This window comes from Aspergillus nidulans, chromosome VIII (genome assembly GCF_000011425.1).
Source record: "Aspergillus nidulans FGSC A4 chromosome VIII".
NCBI classification, from domain to species: domain Eukaryota; kingdom Fungi; phylum Ascomycota; class Eurotiomycetes; order Eurotiales; family Aspergillaceae; genus Aspergillus; species Aspergillus nidulans.
In genome coordinates, this window is record NC_066264.1 from 3393664 (window position 1) to 3418014 (window position 24351).

The following is a 24351-nucleotide window of genomic DNA, read 5'->3' on the forward strand; positions in this document are numbered from 1 at the left end:
GAACCTAAATCAGACCTCGTGGATGAAGAGTCGGGCATGAAGATTATGCCATGGAACGAGTCGACTCTGGAGATATTATAGTCTGGAGTTTTGGCAGCAGCAGCGTCTGGGGATATTTTAGCTGCCTGCGCTGCTCCACCTGCTCCCTCCTGGGACGTCTCGCCCTGCGTCATCGTCAACGTCCACCGCTCCTCCAACACCAAGATCGCAATACACGGCATCGATATTTATCATCCGGTATAATCAGTCGGTCATTGTAGGTCATCTCGAATCCGTGACTCGTGCGTTGTCCACAGACCACGCGCTGCCGCATTCCAATCGCCCTGCATTTTTCATCCTGGGTGATTCGCGATTGTTTGTTTAGTCTCGAGTTTGTGCACCATCCTGACTTCAGTGTAGATCAACATTCTCGTGGTACGTTGCAGTCTCTGGCCTGCGCAGTTGAGCATACTTCCACTCCGTTGCTGCGCCGTTGGCTCAGATTAGCCAGATTCCCATCAGCTGAGTCTGGAATCCGCCGACAATAATCACGTCCGGTGAGCCTTCTTTTTATTCACCATGCTGGCCTTCACTCCTGTCATCCAACCCCATCCCATCTGGGCCATTCGTTCGTTGCTGTACCTGGGTCAACCATCTTGGGTCCCGTCACGCTCCTTTTCACGCTCTTTCATCCCTGTCTGTTGCTAGAGTATAATATTTTCGTTCCATACAACGCTCCTTAACCAGCCCTGTGGGGTGCAAGCCGCTCTTTCACATACTGCCCTGGTTGCAGTGTGCAAATGGGACTTTGATATCCACCATAATCATTTGATCAGGCCTTCTAAAAGAAGCTGGCTCCTGTGTCTGATTTCTGTTCACTTTCTGTATCCTCGATTCGAATTTGCCTGTTCCATACTTTTTCAGAATGGAGGCCAAGTGCAAGACTCGTCTAGCAAACGTGCTAATGTTGCTTCTCGCCGCAAGGACTGTGTGCTCTGCGCCAACTCCATCTCAATCCTCTGGGGTCTCAGAGAGCACCCAGTATCCCCCTTCCACCCGAGGCGCAAGACTGCTGCCGCCCGAGACACAGGGCGTAAGTACTCACGGGGGCTTGATAGGACCGCACTGACGATGACAGTTCTACCCTACCAAACTTGAGCGTGAGGGCCACGAACTGGAGCAGCCGACGCCCACTCCAGACGAATCATTTGTTGGACTGAACGACCTACTAGACACCTTGGGTCAGCCTGAGTCTTTGCTTAATTGGCTACTTCCCAACCCGGACGAACCAACAGACGTTCCATCTCAGCCGCCAGCTGCACCAACGTCAGAAGCCTCTTCCACACCTCTCGTGGCCGCGACGCCTGTTCCTACTACGTTGCCTGCTACTCACAACATTATCGAGCAGCCCACTACTGTCAGTTCAGTACCCAGCTCGTTCGAGGCTACCACAGTCACAACTTCTAGTTCAGACGAAAACAGCCCAGTAGTGAGCACATTCACAACGCATATCCAAGGTATGTAATTCTCCCACCGAACACAAACCCTCCCTAACTGATAAGGTCCTGCCGAAATGGTCAGCCAAGACGTATTTGTGCCGGTGGGAACTGGTCCGATTCCTGCCGCCATCACTTCTCGGAACGACCATCCTGTTCGCAAGAATGGAGTTGTAAGTGCGCCTACGAACATTCATGTAGTCGCACTAACAAGGCTAGAATTCTTCGAATCCCATTGAAACGAACAAGTTCCACAGTGCACTCTTCCTAGGGACCCAGACGAACGCCACCTTTACCCATCCTTACACTCTAGCATGGGCGAAAGGGAGCGGCAACCTGTCGAGCTTTGGCATGGCCGTCTCACACACTGAGTTGAATCTCGTTGCAAGCGGCCCGACCAATTCGCAGCTACCAGGAAACCCTATATCGTACTACATAAATCCGATCGGCATTCAGTCGATCATTCTGTCAGCTTCCGAGTTTGGTCCTTCCACCGTCCTCACTGCAGAAAACCCCAAGTCATTTTCAGCGGACGCGGTGCTGCAACCCCAAGCCGGGTCTGCTCGACGACTCACGTTACCAGTGCTGCAAGGCATGGCTTTTGTGACCGGTATCTACACTCAACTGCAGCCAGTGGTTCAGAGCGCTGTACATTTCCGACAAGTCGTGACTGCTGGTTCACCCCGAGCCGGCATCTTCAAATACCGTGCGACGCTTGAGGATAACTCGATTTGGCTCATCTATGCCATCCCAGACAATGGACAGGACCCCAATTTTCAGTTAGTATCCACTACCGATCTGCGAGGACCTAGCGGATGGTCCGGTACTGTCCAAGTCGCAAAGAACCCAGCTGGGTCTTCAGGTGAAAGTCTCTTCGACAACTCGGCCGGTGTCTTCGCTGTCGAAGCAACCGTCTCCGGTTCAGTTGACGGCCACACAGGCACTTACCGTCTTGCCTGGGCCAAGGCAGGGAAGGAGACTCAGAGCACGCCTTTGATGATGTTTGCTCTGCCTCACCATGTAGCCTCATTCGACTCCCAGACCAGCGCCCGAGCTGTCAATATCACGCTACGAACCACCACCAAAGGCATGGCTAGAGCCGTCATCGGGGAGTACTGGACCATGACAGAGCCTGATCTCCCAACAAACATGGGCTTTGCGCCATGGGTCTTGGCCACAGACAGCTCTCCCCAACTCAGCGCTGCAGCCCAGGCAGTGATTCGAGACGTAGCTATTACGGAGCTTCAGCAGGATATTGACGGTCAGACCAACCTGAACAGCATGTACTTCAGCGGCAAAGCTCTAAGCAAGTTCGCCACCATCATCTGGACCGTCGACAAGCTCCTCAACGACCATGCCACAGCTGCTCCTGCTCTCGAGCGCCTGAAGCAGGCCTTTGCCCGTTTTGCGCAAAACAAACAACAGTTCCCGCTAGTATATGACACTGTGTGGAAAGGTGTCGTCTCATCCGCAAGTTACGGCGGTGATGTTGGTGCCGATTTTGGAAACACACTCTACAATGACCACCATTTCCACTACGGATACTTCATTCATGCCGCTGCTGTTATCGGGGCTTTGGATCCAAGCTGGATTGCAGCCAACCGTGACTGGGTGAACACGCTTGTTCGTGATTCAGGTAATCCGGCATACAATGATCCCCTGTTTCCATTTTCCCGCGCCTTTGACTGGTATCACGGGCACTCGTGGGCTAAAGGCCTCTTTGAATCCTTCGATGGAAAGGATCAGGAGTCGTCTTCGGAGGATTCCATGTATGCGTATGCGCTCAAGATGTGGGGGAAAACGATCGGTGATGCGAGCATGGAGGCCAGAGGCAACCTCATGTTGGGTATCATGCGGCGCAGCTTCCACGACTATTTCCTCATGGAGAGCGACAATGCCAACCATCCTGCCAACTTTATTGGCAACAAGGTCACAGGGATCGTAAGTTCAGGCACACTCTTTTGATTTGAACGCAGCGAATCTGATCCTTTGCAGTTATTCGAGAACAAAGTCGACCACACCACCTATTTCGGCAGCAACCTCGAATACATTCAAGGGTAGGCCTTTTCTCCGTTCCTCTATACCGCACACTGACAATTGATCTATCTAGAATCCACATGCTTCCCCTCCTGCCTATGTCCCCATACATCCGCAGTCAGAGGTTCGTGCGCGAGGAATGGAACGCCATCTTCGCATCCAATGCAGCCGCGCCTGCCGATGGAGTTACAGGCGGATGGAAGGGTATCCTCTACGCAAACCTGGCTCTTATCGATCCAGCCGCATCTTGGCGGTTCTTCTCGCAGAGTAACTTTGACTACAGCTGGATTGACGGCGGAGCATCGCGGACGTGGTACCTTGCATTCGCTGCAGGTAAGTTTCGTCTTTGTGCTCAGAATTTTTCAACACTAACGGACGTAGGACTTGGTGGTGGGTCGGCTGCATAGGCTTCGTTCGGGTCAGCCAAGGTTATGCACCTTCACTATCCTTGAGATGATTTCGCTCTTCTAGCTCCATGTTACGTATCATGATAGTGGGCTTGAGTGTTTTGGTCTTTCTTTAATATTTATTCCAGTAACCCTGGATTTCTGCGATCTTACATTATCCATAGAATACATTCGCTAAGATATGCCTTGATCCTTTTGTTGTCTTATTACTAGCTCTTGTACTAGTACAAGTGTCTCACCTAAGCATACTTGTAGAATCTTGGAATATTTGTAAACTAGGTAGAATAACGGACATTGCGGGCGGTGCGAAGCTGACGTCATGGAATGCTGTGGCTTGCGCGTCCGCACTTTTGCGGGATTTCATCACATATACCTCGAGGCGTTTACTCTGTAGAGTTGTCAAGGTTTGACAGTAGTTGTAAAAAGTAAAGTAAAAAAAAACATCATGTGAGTATCTTTTTGGTCAGGCTTTCGAAAATCACCTTTGGGATACAGCTGTCCAGTTGCTGTTGTCAGAGTTAGTGCGAGTCAGTGGGACTAAGTACAGTATCAAGAGGACGCTAGCCCGCAAGCAGCCAAGTGTGCCGCTCTCATGAGCCCTGGTATCGATTATCGCATGTGTTGTCAGTGCTTGGTTTGAGCATTTTTTCCATTTAGCTTTGGGGGCTGGACAATCCACAGCCTAGAAAGGTCACAAATACGACGATGAACGTCAATGTGGCAGTGCTGCATCTGTGAGGGGTATAGTGTTCGCTCGTCTCAATTTCAAGCCGGTGTTCGAATTTGACCTTCAACGATCATCAACTCAACGAGGCTGTGCAAAACTAGCTCGTCCTGACTTGGCAGAGTTCAGCCAATGGCAGCAGCAAATATCGGAATGAGGTCAATCGTCAGTCAATCGTCCAGCCACATCGCATCCCAACCACGGCGCCGCTACACTCTTCATCCACCGGAAGACCCTGATTTCAATTAAATTTTGTGCTACCAAGCAATCAATTTATTCCGACCTTAGCGTCCAAGAACTACTAACGACGGTCTTTACTTATACTGGCGCTTTGGCGAAAGTCTGGTCCGGCTCGGGCTCGTCACTTCCCAATAATGTGTAGGTTGCTCACTCCCAGCATTCCGTCCTCACAGCTTTCTTCTGCTCTCCCACATCACTGAGCATCCATTTTGGTCTCGAGCTTGTGATCTGGCTTCGATTCCCTTCTTTCCTCAGCCGACTTTCATATCTTCTCTGCTTTTGTTTTGTCTTGCCAGGATCCACACTGCTAGCAGGTTTCCTTCAGTGTTTCTGGATCAACACCCTCCTTTGACCTGACGCGGATCTTCCGTCTTCTGTCCTCTCTTTTTTGTTTATTTAATCAATTTTTAATGCTATCAGCCTCAGCTGGTTTTACTTTTCGAAAACATCCCCCTAAGGCCGCCATAGCTAACGCCTACGCGATCGGACAGCATCAACAAGTATCTACTCTAGTTTCCGAAGACACGGCAGCTGGGGTCCTCCAAGAAAAATGTCAAACACCACAAATAGCAATGGCTTTCGACGGGAGTCTAGCGAACAAGATGCATTGCTCGGCGACTCTCGCCGCAACTCGGCCCAGCATAAGCGCGAGGTGCATTGGACGGGTTGGCCGGCTCATGTCTGGCACCTGACCTGGGCGACTTTATCGCGAGACTATGTCAATGTTTTGCTTGTCTTTGTGCCGCTGGGTATTATCGCGGGTGCGTTGAAATGGGACAGTACTGTGATATTCACCCTGAACTTTTTGGCAATTGTTCCACTTGCTTCGCTGCTGAGTTTTGCGACGGAGGAATTGGCGGCCACTCTGGGTCAGGCTTTGGGTGGGCTCATGAACGCGACGTTTGGAAACGCCGTTGAGCTGATTGTATGCATCTTTTCGCTTCATCCGGCACAGGCTCTTGTGTGATGAACTAACGGTCCGGTCAACAGGTTAGCATTATTGCTCTGAAAGACAAGCAGATCCGCGTTGTTCAAGCTAGTATGCTTGGAAGCATTCTGTCCAACATCCTTCTCGTCCTGGGTTGCTGTTTCGTGGTTGGCGGTATCAAATTTCCCGAGCAATCGTTTAACACTACAGTGGCTTCGACTATGTCGTCTTTGATGACCGTTTCGTCCGCCTCACTGATCATCCCTGCGACTCTCTATGCCTCATTGTCATCCGCCAAAGACCCCAGCCACAAGACTGAGAACATTCTCTTTTTGTCGCACTGGACCGCTATCATCCTCCTTGTTCTCTACGTCATTTACCTATACTTTCAGCTCAAGTCACACGCCGAACTGTTTGAGGAAGTTAACAACCAGACTACTGGGGATCCTGAAGCTGCAGGCGAGCAAGTCGCTGAGGAGGAAGAGGAACATCTGCTGAACCCGTGGGCCGCCAGCGCTGCTTTGATTGTTGTGACCATCCTGGTTGCCATCTGCGCCGACTATTTAGTCGGCAGCATTGACAGCATCGTAGAGAAAACAGGAATGAGCCGCACTTTCATCGGTCTTGTCCTCATTCCTATTGTCGGAAATGCTGCGGAACATGTGACGGCCGTTGTGGTCGCTTACAAGGGCAAGATGGATCTGGCTATTGGTGTCGCCATCGGAAGCAGCCTCCAAATTGCTCTATTTGTCACCCCCTTTCTCGTCATTTTGGGCTGGATAATGAATGTGGAGATGACACTACATTTCCATATTTTTGAAACCGTGGCATTTTTCATCTCGGGGCTGGTTGTCACCTTCCTTATCCAAGACGGCAAGTCGAACTATCTTGAAGGCTGCTTGTGCCTGGGAATGTAAGTACTATTCTATTATTCTAAAGATTTCGCTGACTGGTATAGGTACTTGATTTTGGCGCTGGCGTTCTACGTGTATCCAGACAACGTGAATGAGGATGCGCTTTTCCACGCCTTGAAATAGTGGCACTTCTCGAACCCTGCTCTTTCCGCAGGCATACCAGGTCTCTTTGCTCAACCGCCAGAAACACTATGCTGCTGGCTGCTCGATATATTCAGATCTACTTACATTCTTTCAATTTCCTTCCTATTATTATCGATACGTAATGCAAGCCGGGCTGCTTAGCTTTGCACTGCGGGTCAGTTAGTCTGCCATATATACGGCGATTACTTTACGGTTTCATAGCTCTTTGACTTATCAATGCGTTGATGCAAAAATAAAAAGTGAACTAGACCTTTTGAATATCCATGTAGTTTTGACATTGCCCTATTGTAGTGCCACGCTATAGGGTCACTCTATAATTGACCACGGAACGTTCTACCTTTCATACTGCAGATTAGATGATTTCACCTTGACGAGACGATGTCTTGGCGGACTTTGCTACTGTAAAAACTAGCTGACTAAGCGTGTGGAGGGCCGGAGGAAAAACGTTCGCCGACGGAAACATCAGTCCAGACCTCATTACTCAACGTTGATTCAACCACCTTTACAGTTTGGTATACCAATTCACAGCCAAAATGCCGCCCGGGCTCAATTTGCTTACAACCAGGACGGCCGTCCCTGTCCTCCGCCAGTCGACCACCGCATTCGCCGCGCAACGTTACGCCGCCCTCAGCCGACCATGCAACCGGTCCAGCCTACAGTTGTCGGTCGGTGAACAACGGAGATGGAATTCAGACAAGAAGAACTTAGAAGAAGCTCAGCGTAAAGCAGTGTCAATGCCGCACGTTAGCGAAGAGGCGGCGGAGGTCGACAAGATAATGAACAAGGAGAAATGGTGCGATGGGACCCCATCAAGTCCGGAGTTAGAGCAGGGAACGCCTGTTTCCGAGGTACATACACGAGTTACTTCTTTACTCTTATATCGCTAGATGGTTAGCATTGTGCTAATGGTCTTTCGTGTCAGATCCTCTCCCGCGACAAGGAAGCCCAAAAACACGCCCCCAAAGTCTTCCAGGACCAGATGAAGAAGCCATCCGGCTCGCGATCCTTCTCGACATCTACCGGCCGCAGTCAGCTCGAAGAACGAAAAGGCGCCTCGACTAACTCTACTCCTCCTTCCATGTCTGAAGCTGACCAGACCGCGCTCCTCGAGAGCATGATCACGCAAGTTACCGAGGAAACTCAGGCGCTGATGCCTGGCCTGAAATTCCCGGCTCCGGAGTCCATTCCGCGCACTGAGAACTTCCGTTCCCGGTATGAGCCGGTCGTGGAGCAGTTCACGAAGAACTTGATGAGAGATGGGAAGCTGGCGACTGCTCAGAAGGTATATTCACATTCACCGTTAACATTTGCTCCGATGCCATGCCGCACTAGACTGATGAATTGCTAATATATGAAATGAGAATAAATAGAACATGAACATAATCCTCGACATCCTCCGCTCCTCTCCACCTCCCCAAATCAACCCTCGCCGCCCCCTCCTCCCTGGCCCAGCCCCCGCCCAACTCCCACTCAACCCCATCGCATACCTGACATTGATTGTCGACTCCGTGGCGCCCCTGATCAAACTGCACCACGCCAAGGGTATCGCGGGTGGTGGTAACACAATGCAGATCCCGCTCGCATTGGCAGAGAAGCAGCGCCGCCGCGCAGCTATTGGGTGGATTATCGACGCGAGCAATAAACGGCGTGATGCGAAATTGGCACATCGCGTGGCGAATGAGCTTATCGCTGTTGCGGAGGGGCGAAGTGGCGTTTGGGAGAAGAGGGATGGAGTGCATAAACTGGGTATTGCGGCTAGGGTAAATATTGGTGCGAAGCCGAAGAAGATTAATAAGAATGGATGGGTGTGAACTGTGAACTGATTGCTATGAGACGGTGTTCCACGAGAGAGCAAGAGTTGAGGGCCAGGCAGGCTATGGGCTTGACTAACTGGAAGGTATCGCATATTGCCGGGTCCCGATACCACTCCACTCTTCTCTTCTCTTCTCAGGCTTATTTGTGTACTTTTAGGATGGGCATTTTGTTGCAATTTTCTTTATCTATGGTTAGAAGTATAGTTGGACTATTGTATGTTCTATTCAAGCAAGTAGAAGAAAAAGACAATAACCTTAACTATATGAAAATATCTTCGTCTTAATGAGCAATATCTGAATTCTGCTACAGTCCTGTATCTTACTTAGAGCTGTTTCTATCTCTACCTTGATGGTTACCAATCTTCGAAATCGGGAGTCAACGGAGTACGTAAGAATATATAAATTCGCTTCCCTTCTGGATTTAGTTCGGTAAGCGCACTCAAGTTTTAAAATTCAAGTGACTGATGAGAAGCTATAATTTAAGCAGCGAAGTAGAAATTATCTTGTTAATCTTGACGACAGAACATCCATCTCATTGAGGCCCTGGGTATCAATCTATTCCGTCAACCAATGCCTTCACCACCAGCACAGCGCCTCAATCAAACAATGGAAATATGTCAGTTTACGTTGGCTGCACACTATCTGCACTACAATCCTTCCTCTCCTGGTGATTACCTTACCCCAGACTACAACCTACAGATGATATGGTTGCACAATTCGCATTGGGTCGAGTGAGTGTACACTTTGGTCAGTCGCCTCATCAGTACTTTGTTACAAAATGTGCACTGTCAACAGCTTTGAGGATAATAAATTACAATATATTGAACGGGCTAGGATCAACGGACGGTGGTTTTAAAGTGGACATGATACTTAGACAGACCCAGAAATCTGAGGCGGCGTAGTATGGTTCGTTATAAGCGCTTTTCTGACATTGACAGGTTGACTGCTCGTTTGATTTTATCTCGACTCTAGAAGTATATGGTAGGGCATGCTCCTTTCAATCGGGCAGGGATCAGTCCCAGTCGGGCAACGCATGCTGATGTTGGTGGTATTCCGGTCATTTGGCCGTCGGGTTAGGAGGTTAAATGTAATAGGCTCTGAGGACTATAAAGGTCTTGTAGTTGTCAATCCTCTCGTTCTGGATAGTTCAAGGATTCTCCGTTCGGTTTATTGAGTCTCCAGTAGATGAGTCTACTTATAGATTCTCCTTCAGCAAGGCTGAACATTTACCGCGCTGTGACTGAGCTCAGGCGCCTAATCTGCTCAGTTGATGGGTGTTGTTCTTTCTGGTATAAGAATCGTAGCCTCGTTCTAATGAGGGTCTGGTTTAGGGGGTACGCAAGTATGAAATGGACGGGTTCTTGATCTAAATGGAGCAGTGTCTTATCCCCAACAAAAAAGATGTGGGTGTAGGAAGTCCAAGGACAGTCCGAGACTGCTCCCAGGCACTGCATTAGCATGTTGGCAATCCGCGTTTGCTTCAGATCCTGAGGAGGGGCGGATATTGAGCTTTATCTTGGGTTGGGTATTGTTGAACGTGGTCGTAGCACCTCGGATCTGTAGTTTGGCTGAGGCTTTCTGAATGGCAGGTCTCTGAATGATGTATCATATTAGCTTTGATAAGCTTGTGGTCGTTAACTTTACGAATCGCGGAATGATGAGTACTAAATACAGATGATGTAGGAATGCTACTAGAATTTCCTATTTCACTTGTGTGCAGAGATCACAGGCAATATGGTGACAAATTTCACACTTGCACGTTGTAGGTGTACACCTTTGGCCCGTCATTACAATTGCACTTGAATTTGACAAGTTAGCGTAAACATATACAAGAACATTCAAGATTCAAAGGTTGCACTCACGCAGATATACATCGGCCCCCACGTCCGCCCATACGGAGATGAACCTCCACCTCTACCTCCAAGTCCAGGTAAGCCCCTTACATCGCTGTGGGTTTTCCGAGCGTTTCCTGCTTGTGATGCTGGCCTCCGTTTCGGACCGGTTCCTGACTGTGTCTGCCACGCCTGTCTCGCGCTGTGCATTGTCTCAGGCTGAGGTCCAGTTTCAGTATTGAAGCTTGTTCGTTGGGAAATTATAATAGACATTCGGTTTAGACCGTTTATGCCGTCTTGAAAATGCATATAAATATCCTGGATAGCTGTCCTGGACGAGTGTTTTTCCTCCTGCCATAGTTGTTCCTCCTGCTCGTAGTCTTCGTCCTCCTGCTCTTCTTCGACTTCACTATTATTGTCTGAGTGTTTTCCTGTGTTGCGTAACTCGTCTTTTAGATCTCCTAGTAGCCCTTGAATCCTATCAGCTGGCGAAGGACTTGACTCCTGACCGTCGGGAACTCATTAAGTAGGCCATCTAGCGAGGCATGACCGCCGCGAGTCTGATAGACGCCAACGTCGCTTGCCCAGATTCGAAGCCGTCCAAGTTCGTCCCGCCATGCTGATAGGAATCTGAGCCTGCAGGTCCGGATCTCGAATACGATCATGGTCAAGTATCTGCTTTGCGCAGTCAAGAAATTGTCTCCAGCCAGAGCCGGTTAGGATAATGCTGTCCATGCTGTTGGCAGGTATTGTGGTAGTCTCGTCTGCTATTCGTAGTCAAATCCGAATCTTGTAGATAAGTAGCATCGCAAGGCTGAAGTCGAGCAAACGTAAAACCGACCCCGCAGTGAAAGCTGGCGCTCGCGCCTGAAGGAGAATCTCCTGCATCATTTAACATTGCACGCTTTAAAGTCAAGAGCCACTACCAGAGCTCAAGAGTCGACATGGAACCGATTGGTATTGTCCTGGCCATGATTCCACTGGTCGTTACGGTGCTTGATAAGTATGCCGATATCCTGGACACTGTTAGCTTGCTTCGCACCGAGAAAGATCGGCGCCATATTGAAAGATACTCCAGCGTCTTGCAGGGGCAATGGGCTTCACTTGTGAACGCTGTTGAGATCGCACTGGGGGTTCCAGATTAATGAGGACGATATACAAAGCATCCAAGCCCAGACCGAAAACATAGCATCAACCTGGAAAGACCGTGCCCTGCAAGACAAGTTACAGAGAAACCTGGGGCGAGATTATGAGGTGTTTGCCAATATCATAACGGATGCGAAACACGTACTGCAGGAGATAAAAAACAGGCTTGAGGAAAGTTTTTAAACTTGTGAGCCGGTCACCAAGCATTATCTGCTCAAAGCTAACCGACTCTTCAGTCTACGGCAACCCAGCCTCGTGCAATCCTAGTGGCACGCAGAGTTAAACACATACTCTCAAAAAGAAGATCTGATAGCCTCTTTGATGGCCCGAACACTTCGATCGATCTGCTCCAGCGAACCGTCAACCAGTCACTCCAACGTCAGGAACGGATCCGGGCAGATTGAGACTCGAGACTCGAAATAGTGCGCTCCCCTGCTGCTAGTATCTATAAAACCCTGCTTCGAGAAGAATCTTGGGCCTGCCCTTGCCTTGATGAGCATTCTGTCCTGCTCACATTAGACCTCGATCCAGGGGCAGCGGAGATGTCTGAAATAGTATTCCGAATATCATTGGTACGGTCAACGACCCATCCCGTCCCTCTTCTCCTGGCAGCAACTCGAAATTGGGCCGCATCAGAATGAATCCGGGACGAATCAGATCACCCAAGTATGTTCAACCATTACTACAATAGATGTGATGGTCGAGGGGCGAAAGAACGTTGGCAGCCTTATAGACGGGAAATACCGACACATGGTGTCAGTCACAAGAAGCAAAATTCGGATTTTCGAGTCTCAGTCGCTCGAGGATTCGCTTATGTCGTCGACACTGGCCGCATGGATCCCAGGGTTCTATTTCCAAAACGGAATCGTCTCTACCGGGCAGCGCGACTAGCATGGAGTGTGCTTCAGTTCCACGGCAACTGGCTCCGTGAGCATTGGCGCACTCGCGATATTATATCCCCCAGGGAACTAGCGGACCGGTCTCTCAAAACCAGACACTTCAGCATCCCTGTTTGTTATAGAGAGTCTCGAGCAAGGATGCAACAAGGCCGGATCTATCGTCAACAATCACGAGCAAAGTTCTTTTCGCTTTAGCCCTGCCTTTGATAGAGTCATCGTTAGGCCGATCTTCTCGGCGCTCAAGACCCGAAGACGAGAATCCTGAGGAGGTTGTGACGTTTTTGAAGACTGCTAATCGTTGCATATCTTCTGTCAGTGAAGAAAGTGGAGAGCGATATGGAATGGTAGTTCGGAGATGCCTTCATTGGTCAGAGACTAAGGAAACAGATCCAGACGATGAGCAATTCCGAACTGCTTTCTATAATCAGGTTGTCGCTCCCTTGATGGATATCATGGCTGCCTTCAATGGTAGCTCAATGGCACCTGTGCGGTAGCGTTTCTGGAAAATTGATCACATACAATAAAATCATTGATGTTCACTCTTCGCTTGGAGATGATCTTATTACTGTAATCACTGAGAGCCCAAGTTTAGACAAGTGGAGAAAGAGGCTTCTGAGAAGTGAGCATTGCATCTACAAGGGTGTATATTTGAGAGCCTAAGGCTAATCCCGATTCGGTAGCTCTGTGGGCTCTGCAGATTATCGAAGGCAGAACGAATGGCAATCAAACTGACCTCATACGAGCTTCAACTTCAGCAATAATAATACCTATGCCGTCTCTATAGGTTTCCTTGTTATTTCAGTCTGTTATTACTGTAGCTCTGCTGGTTGACTTGAGTTTCGCCTGCTGAGCTTCTGCCCTGTGACCGAACTCACCTTCGCGCCGCACGTCCGAAGACCAGCGATTGAGGCCAACCAGCACCAAAAGCACACCGTGTCGTCGAATGCAGTTAGACGAGGTGTGGCACCCTTCGCGTCTGCGACGAGTGCCTCAGCTAACAACGACGGCGTGAGTGCGGGATTTGTGCAAGACATCGAACTCGTCGAGTATCCCGTTCCACGTACCACGGGGCTCCAAGGCAACCTACCCCAAAAACGTAGCCTTCGAGGCGAGAAAACTTCCCCGCAGACCGACCGCAATCCTTTAGGCCACTCGCACCAGCGCCCTGAAACAGGACCCTTTGGCAGTGATAAACCAGTCAAACTTCGTTACTGGGTCGAGGCTCTTCGTCGCCGCTCAGCAAACCTTAAAGACCGTGAGGCAACCTCCAAGATGAAGTTCTCCCACAGCATCCAGTTCAACGCTGTTCCTGACTGGAGCGCGTATTATATTGCCTACAGCAATCTCAAGAAACTGTACGTTGACAGACTCGGTTACTTGCACATCATTCATCTTTCCTTTTCTGGTTCGAATTTACGGCCTATAGCATGAGGGCCGTGCTTGTGTGATACACCTCTGGGTAACAGCAGGCTAATTGTCACTCTCATTTAGGATATATACCCTGGAACAACAAGCCCATCGATCGAATGAACAAGCCACTGACGCCGAGTCTGCTCCTCTGCTCAACGATACGCAAAACCCTGATAAGCTATTTCAGCACGCTCTTGATGTAGAGTTGGATAAGATATGCGCTTTCTACCGGTCGAAAGAAAGAGAAATCTATGAAGACGTTGATAATGTTATGAAAGATGCGGAGGAATACACGGCTAAGGCCGACGGGGCCGAGATGAATCCCATGCAGGACAGCATGCACAAAGGAAGGAGAGTGAGCACTGGATCCATTCAAGACCATTCTGCCGAGTTTGGTCTAGGTAGGCGCCAAAGCATGGGAAGCGAACCAGCTGCCGACGACGACGAAGATAGCGATGACGAGCATCCTACGACACGCCCTACACTAGGCCAGTCACGGAGCGCCTACCCTGGCCCTCCTGATGATAACCGTACAGAGGATATGAGGAGTTCAATTTGGACAGATTCTAGGTATGCTCCAAACAGCCAGGCGGTCGTTCGGCGAGGCAACCAGAATGAGCACCTCACCGATCCCGCGCTCCTGGACCTTTACAACTCGGCTGCTTCCCTTAAAAAACGGATTATCGCAGTCTATGTCGCTCTCTGCGGACTTAAGTCCTATGTCCAGCTTAACAAGACTGGATTTTCCAAAGCTTTGAAGAAGTACGACAAGATCATCGACCGCAATCTCCGTCGAGAGTACATAAACTCAAGTGTATCCCCAGCTTACCCTTTTCTGTCCTCAACTATGGAAAATATCGAGGGTTTTATTCGTCAGATCGAGACTTTATATGCGGAGTTGACCACAAACGGTGATCTTTCTCTGGCCAGACGCGAGCTTCGTTTGCATCTGAGAGAGCATGTCGTATGGGAGCGGAATACGGTGTGGAGAGAGATGATTGGCATTGAAAGAAAAGCTCAAGCTGCCAACGTTGGTCTTCGCCAGACACTCCTTGGAGGAGACGCAGACCCGGCATTGGCGCGCCGACAGGGTGACGAACAGGTGGCTCAGAGCAAGCAGCTTCGGACACCTTTCGGGGTCATTAGTGCTCCGACATGGCTATGGAGCGCAAACTTTGCGACCCTTATCGTCGTCCTAGTTGTCTTTTCTGTGTTACTCTCTGTTCCGATCATGGAGAAGCCGGAGCAGCAGAATTGCCTGGCGATGCTCGTTTTTGTGAGCTTATTATGGGCTACAGAGGTGATCCCACTCTTTGTGACGTCTCTCTTTATTCCATTCCTTGTCGTACTGCTCGGTATCATGAAATCAGACGAGAAGCCATATAAACGGTTAGGACCTAAAGAAGCCACTAGCGTTGCCTTTGGCGCCATGTGGACCCCTGTGATTATGCTGCTTCTAGGCGGTTTCACTATAGCTGCAGCACTGTCTAAGTACGACATTGCTCGGCGAATGGCGTTGTTTGTATTGAGCAAAGCCGGCTCTAACCATCGCATTGTACTACTTACCAATATGTTCGTGAGCATGTTCCTTAGTATGTGGATTAGCAATGTCGCCTCTCCGGTTCTCTGCTATTCGATCATCCAGGTTAGTGGTTCCTATTTCGACGGTTTACTGATGACTGGCTGACGTATACAGCCTTTGTTACGGAATCTTTCGCCTGATTCCAGCTTTGCCAAAGCTTTGGTTCTTGGAATTGCTCTTGCTGCAAATGTCGGCGGCGCAGCATCGCCGATCGCCTCCCCGCAGAACATCATTGCTCTTCAAAACATGTACCCCAGCATCAGCTGGGGCACTTGGTTCTTCATCTCACTTCCGGTCTGCATAATCTCGATCTTGTTGATTTGGGTGCTGCTTCTGGTCACCTTCCAACCTGGTCGAGATACCACCATTGTACCCATCCGGCCGCTAAAGGATAAATTTACCGGCATTCAGTACTTTATTAGTATCGTCACATTGACTACGATTGGCTTGTGGTGTGCCAGTCATCAGCTGGAGCATATATTCGGGGACATGGGTGTAATTGCCATCATCCCTATTGTCCTATTTTTTGGCACTGGAATCCTAAACAAGGAGGACTTCAACAACTTTCTTTGGACCATCATAATTCTCGCCGCTGGTGGACTTTGCCTTGGAAAGGCTGTGACATCTTCTGGGCTGCTGCATACCATTGCAGAGGACATTCGGTCACGGGTCGAGCACTTCAGCCTATATGGAGTGTTGATTGTGTTTTCGGCACTAATCCTGGTGATTGCCACGTTCATCTCGCACACCGTCGCAGCCCTGATCATCCTCCCTCTCGTTCGACAAATCGGTCTTAGCATGGACGACCCACACCCCAATTTGTTGGTGATGGCTAGCGCATTGATGTGTTCAGTGGCCATGGCTTTGCCAACTAGTGGCTTCCCCAATATGAGTATGTTACCCGTTACTGGTTTGGATTTGAGACTAATGACGCTCTAGCCGCCATTATGACGGAGGTGCCGCAGACCGGTCAGCGCTACTTGCAAGTACGGCACTTTTTCACGCGGGGCATCCCCGCCAGTCTGATGTCATTTGTGGTGATAGTCACACTTGGATATGGTCTGATGCGTGTAGCCGGTCTATAGAGCTTTTTACGAGACTCGAAACACTAGACGTGAGGCTTGTTGGAATACGGATGTATGGAGTTGCAAGACTCATCATTGATCCCTTTTTATAGAGTACAGGAAATGCAATACCAGATAGAATGGCACGCCTGATTAAAAAGTAACAGGAAACCGAACCGAGGAAGTGAAATATCGCAAAGGATCTAGAGCAATCCGCCGCAAAACATCGCAAAACATCGCAAAGCCCAATTCAAATCAAATTCGTGGACGACATCACATATCAGGCTGGCGACCGAGCACCAGCAGTCATAAGTCGGTATCGGAAGTAATATCGTGAAGAAGCAAGGAGATCAAATAGATCGACGCGGTCAAGCACTAATTCCTGATCAGTCAGTCAGCATATCTACCCAACGCGAACCAAGCAAGAAGACCGGTGTCAGTCACTCACAATAATCCCAGCGTCAAATCACCATGAATCTTCGCCTTCAGCTGCACCTCAATATCCAGATTCAGATCGAGCCGCAGCCGCAGCTGCTCATCACTCCCTTTACCTCCTCCACCACCACTCTCTTCTTCCTGCTGGCCACCCCCTAGTAAACCGCCAACAGCCTTACCGGCGCTCCCTGTAACCCCATTCACTGCTTTGCCCGCTGTGTTCTGCACGAGATCACCGGCCTGGTTGATGCCGCCTAGGCCACCCAATGGACCGCCGTCTTGACCTTGCTGGCGAGGACGCCGTTGCTGGCGGGGTTGGCCGCGGCGGCGGCGCTGGGGTCTCTGCTGCTGCTCTGGTTCCATTTCGGGACGCGGGACGTCTTCTGTGTCGGAGTCGTTAGGCTCTTGTCTGCGCTGACGGCTGTTATCCGGTGTGGCGTCTTGCTCAGGAGCGGGCTGTTGTTGTTGTTGGTTGGTGGGGAACTCGTTATCGGAAGACTCTTCTTTGGGGTTGGGAGATTGGGGGTTTGAGTCGGCCATGGTAAAAAGGGAAGATCAAGCTTGCTTTGGGAGGGGATGGGTATTGTATATAAATTTGATTGTTGGGAGGATATACGTAGGTGGATTGTATCGTATCAAGTGACAAGTTTCTGCTGTTTCTGTCCAATACTTGGTATAATTTATTTATAATCCTCTACCTGCATTCTGCATATGACTAGACTTAATAAGAATTACTTCACAGTCGCACAAAGCCAGTCCAACAGCGTCATTGTTTCCATGAATAGCGGTGCCCCAGTCAGACCCTGGCCCTATGATGAAAGAGGCCCCTTGACAGAGCAGTCTAGAGGCTGGACTTTGTGGCCCATCGCTAGACATGACGTCTGCGCCCAGCAGGGCTTGTCAGCGACAGGTGGAACCGCTTTCATGCTCTGTAGTCTGTCCCTTACCAGTCAAACCATAACAACGAAGTTTTCTGGTGCTGGCCGGGATGAGTACCACTATCGGGGAGGTCGTCAGCTTGGAAGACTCGGAACGGATGGATCTCGCTAAGCGACTACCCAGCAAAACCAATCAGATCCCATCTACTTTATGACTGCGAGGCCGTACCACTGGACGACCCTGCTTGGTTGGATCGGATTATTCTCCCCCCCCCTGAGATCTGACGGCGCTGGTATCCTTGGAACGGTGGTCGAGAACTCAGTACGCGTGTGCAATTTGCTGTGTTTCAGACTGTACAGAGCACCTATGGTAGAGGAGATGAGAATCGTTAGACTATGACGATATGGCGGCACTATGCAAGATTGTGTCATATCCGTCCCAATAATCGGCCCGTTAATGAACGCCTGCTATTATGTAGGCGGCCTACTATAGGTATCATACTCCGATAAAATGTCTGGTGATTGATGATGTCGTCGCACCAAGTCGGTCTCTTCGTGCATTCGACAACTGTGATGTTTTGCCAGTGACGTAGGTCAACACCACCGCCATCATCGACACAGGGTTTTCTGGCTCTGCAGCCTTACACTTTTGTTAACGTTAATATACTCTACGCTTGCATTTTATGTCATCTATTTTCGATTTTCTTTTATTGTTTTCCTAGTCGTTCTTCACCTGCAAGCAAGTTCTAGGTCTAAATCTATCCACCTACTGTTGCCCAACCCTGAATCTATACATCTACACACGCAGCCGCCCATCAGCCCACACTTTTCCTCTTTTCTCACTTCACCACAATCAAAATGGCAACGGTAGAGAAACAAGAACAAAAAGACACTCCTGTTAAAGACGAGATGCAGGACTCCGAGTTCGAGCAAAAACCCTCGGCCCGCGCCCCTCCCCAGGATGAAGACGATGACTATTCGGACGACTACTCTGATGACCACGACGACGATGACTACGAATACTCAGACGAGGGGGACGATTACTATGACGACGAAGACGAAGAGGACGAAGACCAAGGCAAGGCAGTACAAGCCTACCAGCCCAACGGCCAGTCAATAAGCAGTCGGGACCAAGGAGGCCAGAACGTTAGGCAGAAGATCAACAACGGGAACATATCGCGGGCCCCGGATAGCAAGAAGACGATCGACGACCAAGACGGGCTGAAGCTAAAGCTAGATGTGAATCTAGATATTGAAGTTGAGTTGAAGGCGAGAATCCATGGTGACTTGACACTGGCGTTGCTGTAAGTGAATCCTTGCCTTACCTAGCTACCCTTCCTTTTCTTTCCCCTTCCCCAGTCCTCTGCTTTGCGCGGTGTCTTGAACCTGTGGACTTAAGCAGGCCTGAGGCAGTACTTGAATTTCATTTCCTATCTCATGATCATGACGGGGCTCGTGGATATGGACTTCGTTTGAATCACTTGCCAATCGTGAATAGGAGTTAACGACGACGACTATGAACAGTGCTTGAGGATTCAGAGACTCGAAATAACGCGCCGTCTCTGATATTCCCGCCGTTCCTATTCTGCCTAACGAGTTATGAGATTTGCCCTGAGGCCGCATTGAACGAGATGAAAGAAATTTTGTAACCTGCGCTGGAGGTGTTTTTATCATTGATTTATGGTATTGGGTTCGGGACCTGGCATTATGGATTCTCCTCCTTGTAATGTGTTCTAGAAGCGTGGATCGAATTCAATCTCTGCTAGATTCAATTTGGATCGAGTAAAGAAACTTGAAAGACGTTATCGTGTGTCGTACCAGAGGATAAGCTGTGGAGCACGCACCACATGGCTGGCGCTGGAAATGGACCGAGGCCGCTACCAGCCGACCTCGGACTTCAGTGCATAAGCAGTACATAAGCAGTACTCTGTAGAACCATCTGCTTGCTATAAATCCCGCATCCAAGCGTCATCATTAACTTATCTGGATTCAATTTCGCTCTCAGCCCTTCCTTCAACTCCGGAACCAACAGTAACTCGTCCCGGGTACATTCACAAGATGGCCGACGACACCTCCCGCAAAACGTTCATAATCAACCACATGAACACCGACCATGCGCGCTCCCTCTCCCTCTACCTGCGTGCCTACTGCGGCCTCTCAGCGCGGGCCTCAACATCGCCTAAACTCGAAGACGTTCGGCTCACCGACATGGTAATCTCCGCGCAAGGTTCCCGGTACACAATCCCTTTCGACCCACCGCTCGCTTCCCTTTCTGAGACCCGCGCCCGAGTCGTCGCAATGCACAAAGAAGCTCTGAAACGCCTGAACCTCTCCGATATTAAAATAACCCGGTACTCCCCGCCAAAGGGCAGCCAGTGGATTGGATTCACGCTTTGTCTCGCGATACTAGTAGGATATTGCCGACGGGGAAATTTCGAGCCGGGCTCGCTGGTCTACGAAGGACTTGGACTAGCCAAATACCCAGGTTTTACGGGATTTAGCTACAAGTGGCAGCCATGGATTTGGGGGCCTTTGGCTGTTGCACACGGCTTTGAGGCGCTGGTTCTGTTAGGGTATATGCGGCTGAGGAAGTATGGGGTCCAAGCTTTCTCTGGCTTGTGGTGGACTTGGATGGTGCTAGGGTTTGTCGAGGGATTCCCAGCTTGGATGAGGTTTGATGGATTGGTTAGGAGGGCTGAGGCTGAAGAGAAGGAAAAGAGTGGGTAGTTATTTATCTTGGAGTTATAGACGGTCCGGCATAGGTAAGGAGAGATTAGATATTTCGACTTCCCGATTCCTTAGTCTCCTTAGTCTGGAAACTGAGAAAGGCCTGAACTCGTTCAATCTATTAGCTCTAATCACGTAGTCTCAACTAGAATCCTGAACAGGCGCCGGAACCAGTCCAAATGCGTGGAGTACAGCAAGTCCAGTCAAATCACGATTAGAATGGCCATATATAAGCAAAAAACCCTTGGACAATACGTCCGATCGAGACCAAAGCAATCTGGTACATCACCCTTCTTATATACAGGGTAGCCGGAATTGTATTGACTCTATACGAAGCCGCAGGTTTACCAGCACAGAGGTGCGATAGCTACACGAATGTAGAGTGAAGGCATTACAACCGATTGCTAAGTGTCATAGAGGCTAAGCTTCACGGCTCAAGGAGTCTGTGGAGGAGACCTGATATAAGAATTGAGAGTTATACTCCGGAGGTTATGTTAGTACCTCAAAAATGTGAAGTACAACGAAACTCGAACTTCGAATGACAATAGCTTGGCTGGCTGTTAGTCAACTGAGGTACAACGTCATCTTGCAATTAGTTATGTTCTTTGCTAGATAGTGAGCTGCTGTAAACTTGTAGTTCTTAGAAACATGTCTGAAGTCTAGAGTCGAGACTTGTGATTGGTGTAAATTAGTGGGGGTCCGGAGCGGAATAACAATCGAGGTCAGCCTCCTGGGTCTGTCAGTAAGCTAACCACGAAAGGACAAGCGTAGACGAGGTCACGGGGTACTGGCCTAGCCGGCTTCGGCTAGCGCCCACGAAAATAGGGCAACGTCGAAGCGAGAGACACACACGGATTCCACGATCGCCGACGACAAGCACTCAACTCCACGACAACCCACGACAACCCTTGCCGCTGCGTTCTTGGTGAAGGGCTGCAGGATTAGAGGTGAGTATTTTATTTTCTGGCTATTGTGATCTTTTTCCCCCCCGGTTTCCGCTGGTTCTATCTTGTCGAGCGAGTCGGTGCGCCTTCGATCGGTCTGTCAAATTTCCATCCGTCCACTCGTTCACCCGGTATCGATACAAGAGGGAATGGAGCATTACGACAGGGGAGCAGAGGCAGAACTCTCGATGTTGCTACTTTTTTTGCTTGGAACAACTTCCTTGAAAGATTCTTTTCTGAATGCGGCTGGGAAACTGCGAATTGGATATCCAGCGAAAGGTTACCGACAGACTCACGGCCATCGATACCACTCAGCGGGATAGAATTGAAGGCATTCGGACATTAGATGATCAGCTTCGCTTGTTTCGACTCGTGCTAATCAATTATCCCTGGACAGTCCCCCACATAGACAGCAAACATGGGTATCTCTCGCGACTCGCGCCACAAGCGCTCGGCCACCGGTGCCAAGCGCGCCCACTACCGCAAGAAGAGGTATGACGAGGATTGACTCGATACAAGTATCAAGGGCAGGATTGACGATAACAAACAGGGCTTTCGAGAAGGGTCGCCAGCCCGCCAACACCCGTATTGGCACCAAGCGGATTCACCTTGTCCGCACCCGTGGTGGTAACCGCAAGTTCCGTGCTCTCCGTCTCGAGTCCGGTAACTTCTCGTGGGGTTCTGAGGGTATCTCCCGCAAGACCCGTGTCATCGTTGTCGCCTACCACCCCTCGAACAACGAACTCGTCCGCACCAACACCCTGACCAAGTCTGCCGTCGTCCAGATCGATGCCGCTCCTTTCAGGCAATGGTACGAGGCCCACTACGGCCAGCCCATCGGCCGCCGCCGCCAGCAGAAGACCGCTGAGGCCACTGAGGAGAAGAAGAGCAACAGCGTTGTGAAGAAGCAGGCTGCTCGCTTCGCCGAGTCTGGCAAGGTCGAGTCCGCCATCGAGAGACAGTTTGAGTCTGGTCGCCTGTACGCCGTCATTGCTTCTCGTCCCGGCCAGAGCGGTCGTGTCGACGGCTACATCCTGGAGGGTGAAGAGCTTGCGTTCTACCAGCGTGCCATCCGCAAGTAAACGCGAGTAAATGAGAAGAGATATCGCAAAAAATAAACTTTTTCCCTCTTATTTTTGTGAAGCCTTGATTGTCATGTAAAAGGGTGTGGTATCGGAGTTAGCAATTTCAGAGTTTCCTGACCTGACCATGGCATTGGCATAGTGGGCTACACATGTAGGCAGCGATAATGAATGATTTACGGGCATTTCTTGATGTTACTTGGTAGATTTCAACCTTACGTTTCGGCGTTTCTCTGTAGTCCGTCGATGCAAATATACTCCCCGCTCGGCACTCCAACTTCCCCTCGCCTTCCGTACCGCCGATTATCTCAAAAACACACTCTCGTATAATTCTAAGCCTTGACGAACAACAAATCTCCGAAATGCCCCAAAAGGCAAAGACCCGCCTCCTCCTCCTTTCCGATACTCACACAACAACCCCCTCCCCCGCACTCTCCAGCTCTTCTTCGGGCTTCCCATCAACACCCTACCGGCACCCGCTCCCCTCGGCCCAAGTCCTCCTGCATGCCGGTGACATCACGAAAGTCGGCCTTGCCTCCGAACACAAGGCCATACTCGAGATACTTAAGTCCCATCCAGCCGAACTGAAGATCGTGATTGCCGGGAACCACGATATCACTCTTGACGAGGAATACTATAATCGTGTGGGGTGGTTGCGGCATAGGTATAGAGATGCAAAGGGGAGGGATCATCTGGCTGCGCTACCCAGAGTCCCTGAATTGGGAACTACAACTGAAGGATCACAGGGTCCTAGATCATCCCTGAACTCCCCCTCAGCCATAAAAGCCCTATACACAGACTCCACCGCCATAAATGCCGGTATCCGGTACATGGAAGAAGAGGTCAGGACATTCACTGTGCCCTCCACAGGCGCAAAGTTCACCATTTACGCGAGTCCCTATACGCCCGAGTTTTGCGACTGGGCGTTCGCATACCCACGAAGTGAGGACCGGTATAACCCGCCCCTTGCTGGCGCGGAAGGTTCAAAGCCTAAGTTGCCGGTCCCTAATTACCCAGGCGTCGATATCCTTTTAACTCACGGGCCACCAAAGGGGATTCTAGACCAAGTAGTCGGGAGCGGCGAGAATGTGGGATGTGAGCACCTCTATCGTGCTGTGAGGAGGGCGCGGCCGGCGCTGCACGTCTTTGGGCATATTCACGAGGGGTATGGAGCGCGACGATTAGAGTGGGAGCGTTCTGGGTCAGACTCAGATACTGCGACTGGGTCCGGGACCCCAGCTGGAGTGAGGAGGATTCAAGATATATCATGGGACCGTGAGGATGTGATGGATAATCGGAGTGCTTATATAGATCTCACGTCCGGCTCTGAAAAGCCGCTACAACGGGGAGAGGAGACCGTGTTTGTGAATGCGAGTGTTGTTACGGTGGAGTATAAGGGGCTAAATGCGCCATGGGTAGTGGATTTGGATCTGGATGTTGGTGAGTAGACAAATGGGGGAAATCTGATGAAGTGTGTGAGAATATATAAGTAGCCCTTGAACGACCAATTCCAACAAAATTACAGACCCACTTTTTATTTATCTTCTATTTTAAACATTCTATTCTGCTGTTGTAATAGTTATTTTTTGACTAAAGAGCGCACTTTTGAGCCGAAAAGGCTTATTGTAGCCTAGGTTGCGATAGAAAAGCTCGAGATGGATATAGTACA

General features: G+C 49.9%; 9 protein-coding genes across 9 annotated transcripts, besides 1 other annotated feature; 8 read left to right on the forward strand and 1 right to left on the reverse strand.

Annotated features, from left to right (window-relative positions):
* Nucleotides 1–24351: part of a sequence feature (contig 1.7 1..773302(-1)) that runs on past both edges of the window.
* On the forward strand, nt 905–4112 carry ANIA_00472 (endo-1,3(4)-beta-glucanase engA; the record flags this gene model as incomplete). Its single annotated transcript, XM_050613391.1, has 7 exons — nt 905–1072; nt 1118–1496; nt 1542–1648; nt 1695–3416; nt 3471–3532; nt 3586–3845; nt 3894–4112. 7 exons carry the CDS (start codon nt 905–907, stop codon nt 3917–3919), a joined length of 2724 nt encoding a protein of 907 aa, XP_050469211.1. The 3' UTR covers nt 3920–4112.
* ANIA_00471 (protein vcxA) lies at nt 5309–7119 on the forward strand. Its single transcript, XM_652983.2, has 3 exons — nt 5309–5808; nt 5874–6724; nt 6770–7119. The coding sequence occupies exons 1-3, from the start codon at nt 5434–5436 to the stop codon at nt 6846–6848; spliced, it is 1305 nt and encodes a 434-aa protein (XP_658075.1). The 5' UTR covers nt 5309–5433; the 3' UTR covers nt 6849–7119.
* ANIA_00470 (mitochondrial 37S ribosomal protein uS7m) lies at nt 7343–8930 on the forward strand. Its single transcript, XM_652982.2, has 3 exons — nt 7343–7717; nt 7792–8151; nt 8240–8930. Exons 1-3 carry the CDS (start codon nt 7403–7405, stop codon nt 8678–8680), a joined length of 1116 nt encoding a protein of 371 aa, XP_658074.2. The 5' UTR covers nt 7343–7402; the 3' UTR covers nt 8681–8930.
* On the forward strand, nt 12299–16637 carry ANIA_00469 (protein Pho87; the record flags this gene model as incomplete). The annotated part of the gene is made up of 8 exons (XM_652981.1): nt 12299–12327; nt 12422–12671; nt 12989–13028; nt 13345–13361; nt 13398–13915; nt 14052–15615; nt 15667–16444; nt 16492–16637. The coding sequence occupies 8 exons, from the start codon at nt 12299–12301 to the stop codon at nt 16635–16637; spliced, it is 3342 nt and encodes a 1113-aa protein (XP_658073.1).
* Nucleotides 16691–18267, reverse strand: ANIA_00468 (uncharacterized protein). The gene is made up of 2 exons (XM_652980.2): nt 17065–18267; nt 16691–16998 (listed from the first exon to the last, which is right to left on the reverse strand). The coding sequence occupies exons 1-2, from the start codon at nt 17589–17591 to the stop codon at nt 16992–16994; spliced, it is 534 nt and encodes a 177-aa protein (XP_658072.2). The 5' UTR covers nt 17592–18267; the 3' UTR covers nt 16691–16991.
* ANIA_00467 (uncharacterized protein) lies at nt 18620–19713 on the forward strand. Its single transcript, XM_652979.2, has 2 exons — nt 18620–19233; nt 19454–19713. Exons 1-2 carry the CDS (start codon nt 18788–18790, stop codon nt 19458–19460), a joined length of 453 nt encoding a protein of 150 aa, XP_658071.1. The 5' UTR covers nt 18620–18787; the 3' UTR covers nt 19461–19713.
* ANIA_00466 (DUF2470 domain-containing protein) lies at nt 19988–20656 on the forward strand (the record flags this gene model as incomplete). The annotated part of the gene is made up of 1 exon (XM_652978.1): nt 19988–20656. The coding sequence occupies one exon, from the start codon at nt 19988–19990 to the stop codon at nt 20654–20656; it is 669 nt and encodes a 222-aa protein (XP_658070.1).
* ANIA_00465 (40S ribosomal protein eS8) lies at nt 21517–22867 on the forward strand. The gene is made up of 3 exons (XM_652977.2): nt 21517–21603; nt 21998–22092; nt 22151–22867. The coding sequence occupies exons 2-3, from the start codon at nt 22019–22021 to the stop codon at nt 22680–22682; spliced, it is 606 nt and encodes a 201-aa protein (XP_658069.1). The 5' UTR covers nt 21517–21603; nt 21998–22018; the 3' UTR covers nt 22683–22867.
* Nucleotides 23045–24311, forward strand: ANIA_00464 (metallophosphatase domain-containing protein; the record flags this gene model as incomplete). Its single annotated transcript, XM_050613393.1, has 3 exons — nt 23045–23624; nt 23700–23926; nt 24279–24311. The coding sequence occupies 3 exons, from the start codon at nt 23045–23047 to the stop codon at nt 24309–24311; spliced, it is 840 nt and encodes a 279-aa protein (XP_050469212.1).

Coding starts and splice junctions, on each gene's coding strand:
- ANIA_00465 (XM_652977.2), top strand. CDS start 22,019: ATGGGTATCTCTCGCGACTCGCGCCACAAGCGCTCGGCCACCGGTGCC. Junction 22,093..22,150: donor GCCCACTACCGCAAGAAGAG/GTATGACGAGGA, acceptor GATAACAAACAG/GGCTTTCGAGAAGGGTCGCC.
- ANIA_00468 (XM_652980.2), bottom strand. CDS start 17,591: ATGGCCGACTCAAACCCCCAATCTCCCAACCCCAAAGAAGAGTCTTCC.
- ANIA_00467 (XM_652979.2), top strand. CDS start 18,788: ATGGCAACGGTAGAGAAACAAGAACAAAAAGACACTCCTGTTAAAGAC.
- ANIA_00470 (XM_652982.2), top strand. CDS start 7,403: ATGCCGCCCGGGCTCAATTTGCTTACAACCAGGACGGCCGTCCCTGTC. Junction 7,718..7,791: donor AGGGAACGCCTGTTTCCGAG/GTACATACACGA, acceptor CTTTCGTGTCAG/ATCCTCTCCCGCGACAAGGA. Junction 8,152..8,239: donor AGCTGGCGACTGCTCAGAAG/GTATATTCACAT, acceptor GAGAATAAATAG/AACATGAACATAATCCTCGA.
- ANIA_00471 (XM_652983.2), top strand. CDS start 5,434: ATGTCAAACACCACAAATAGCAATGGCTTTCGACGGGAGTCTAGCGAA. Junction 5,809..5,873: donor GAAACGCCGTTGAGCTGATT/GTATGCATCTTT, acceptor TCCGGTCAACAG/GTTAGCATTATTGCTCTGAA. Junction 6,725..6,769: donor GGCTGCTTGTGCCTGGGAAT/GTAAGTACTATT, acceptor TGACTGGTATAG/GTACTTGATTTTGGCGCTGG.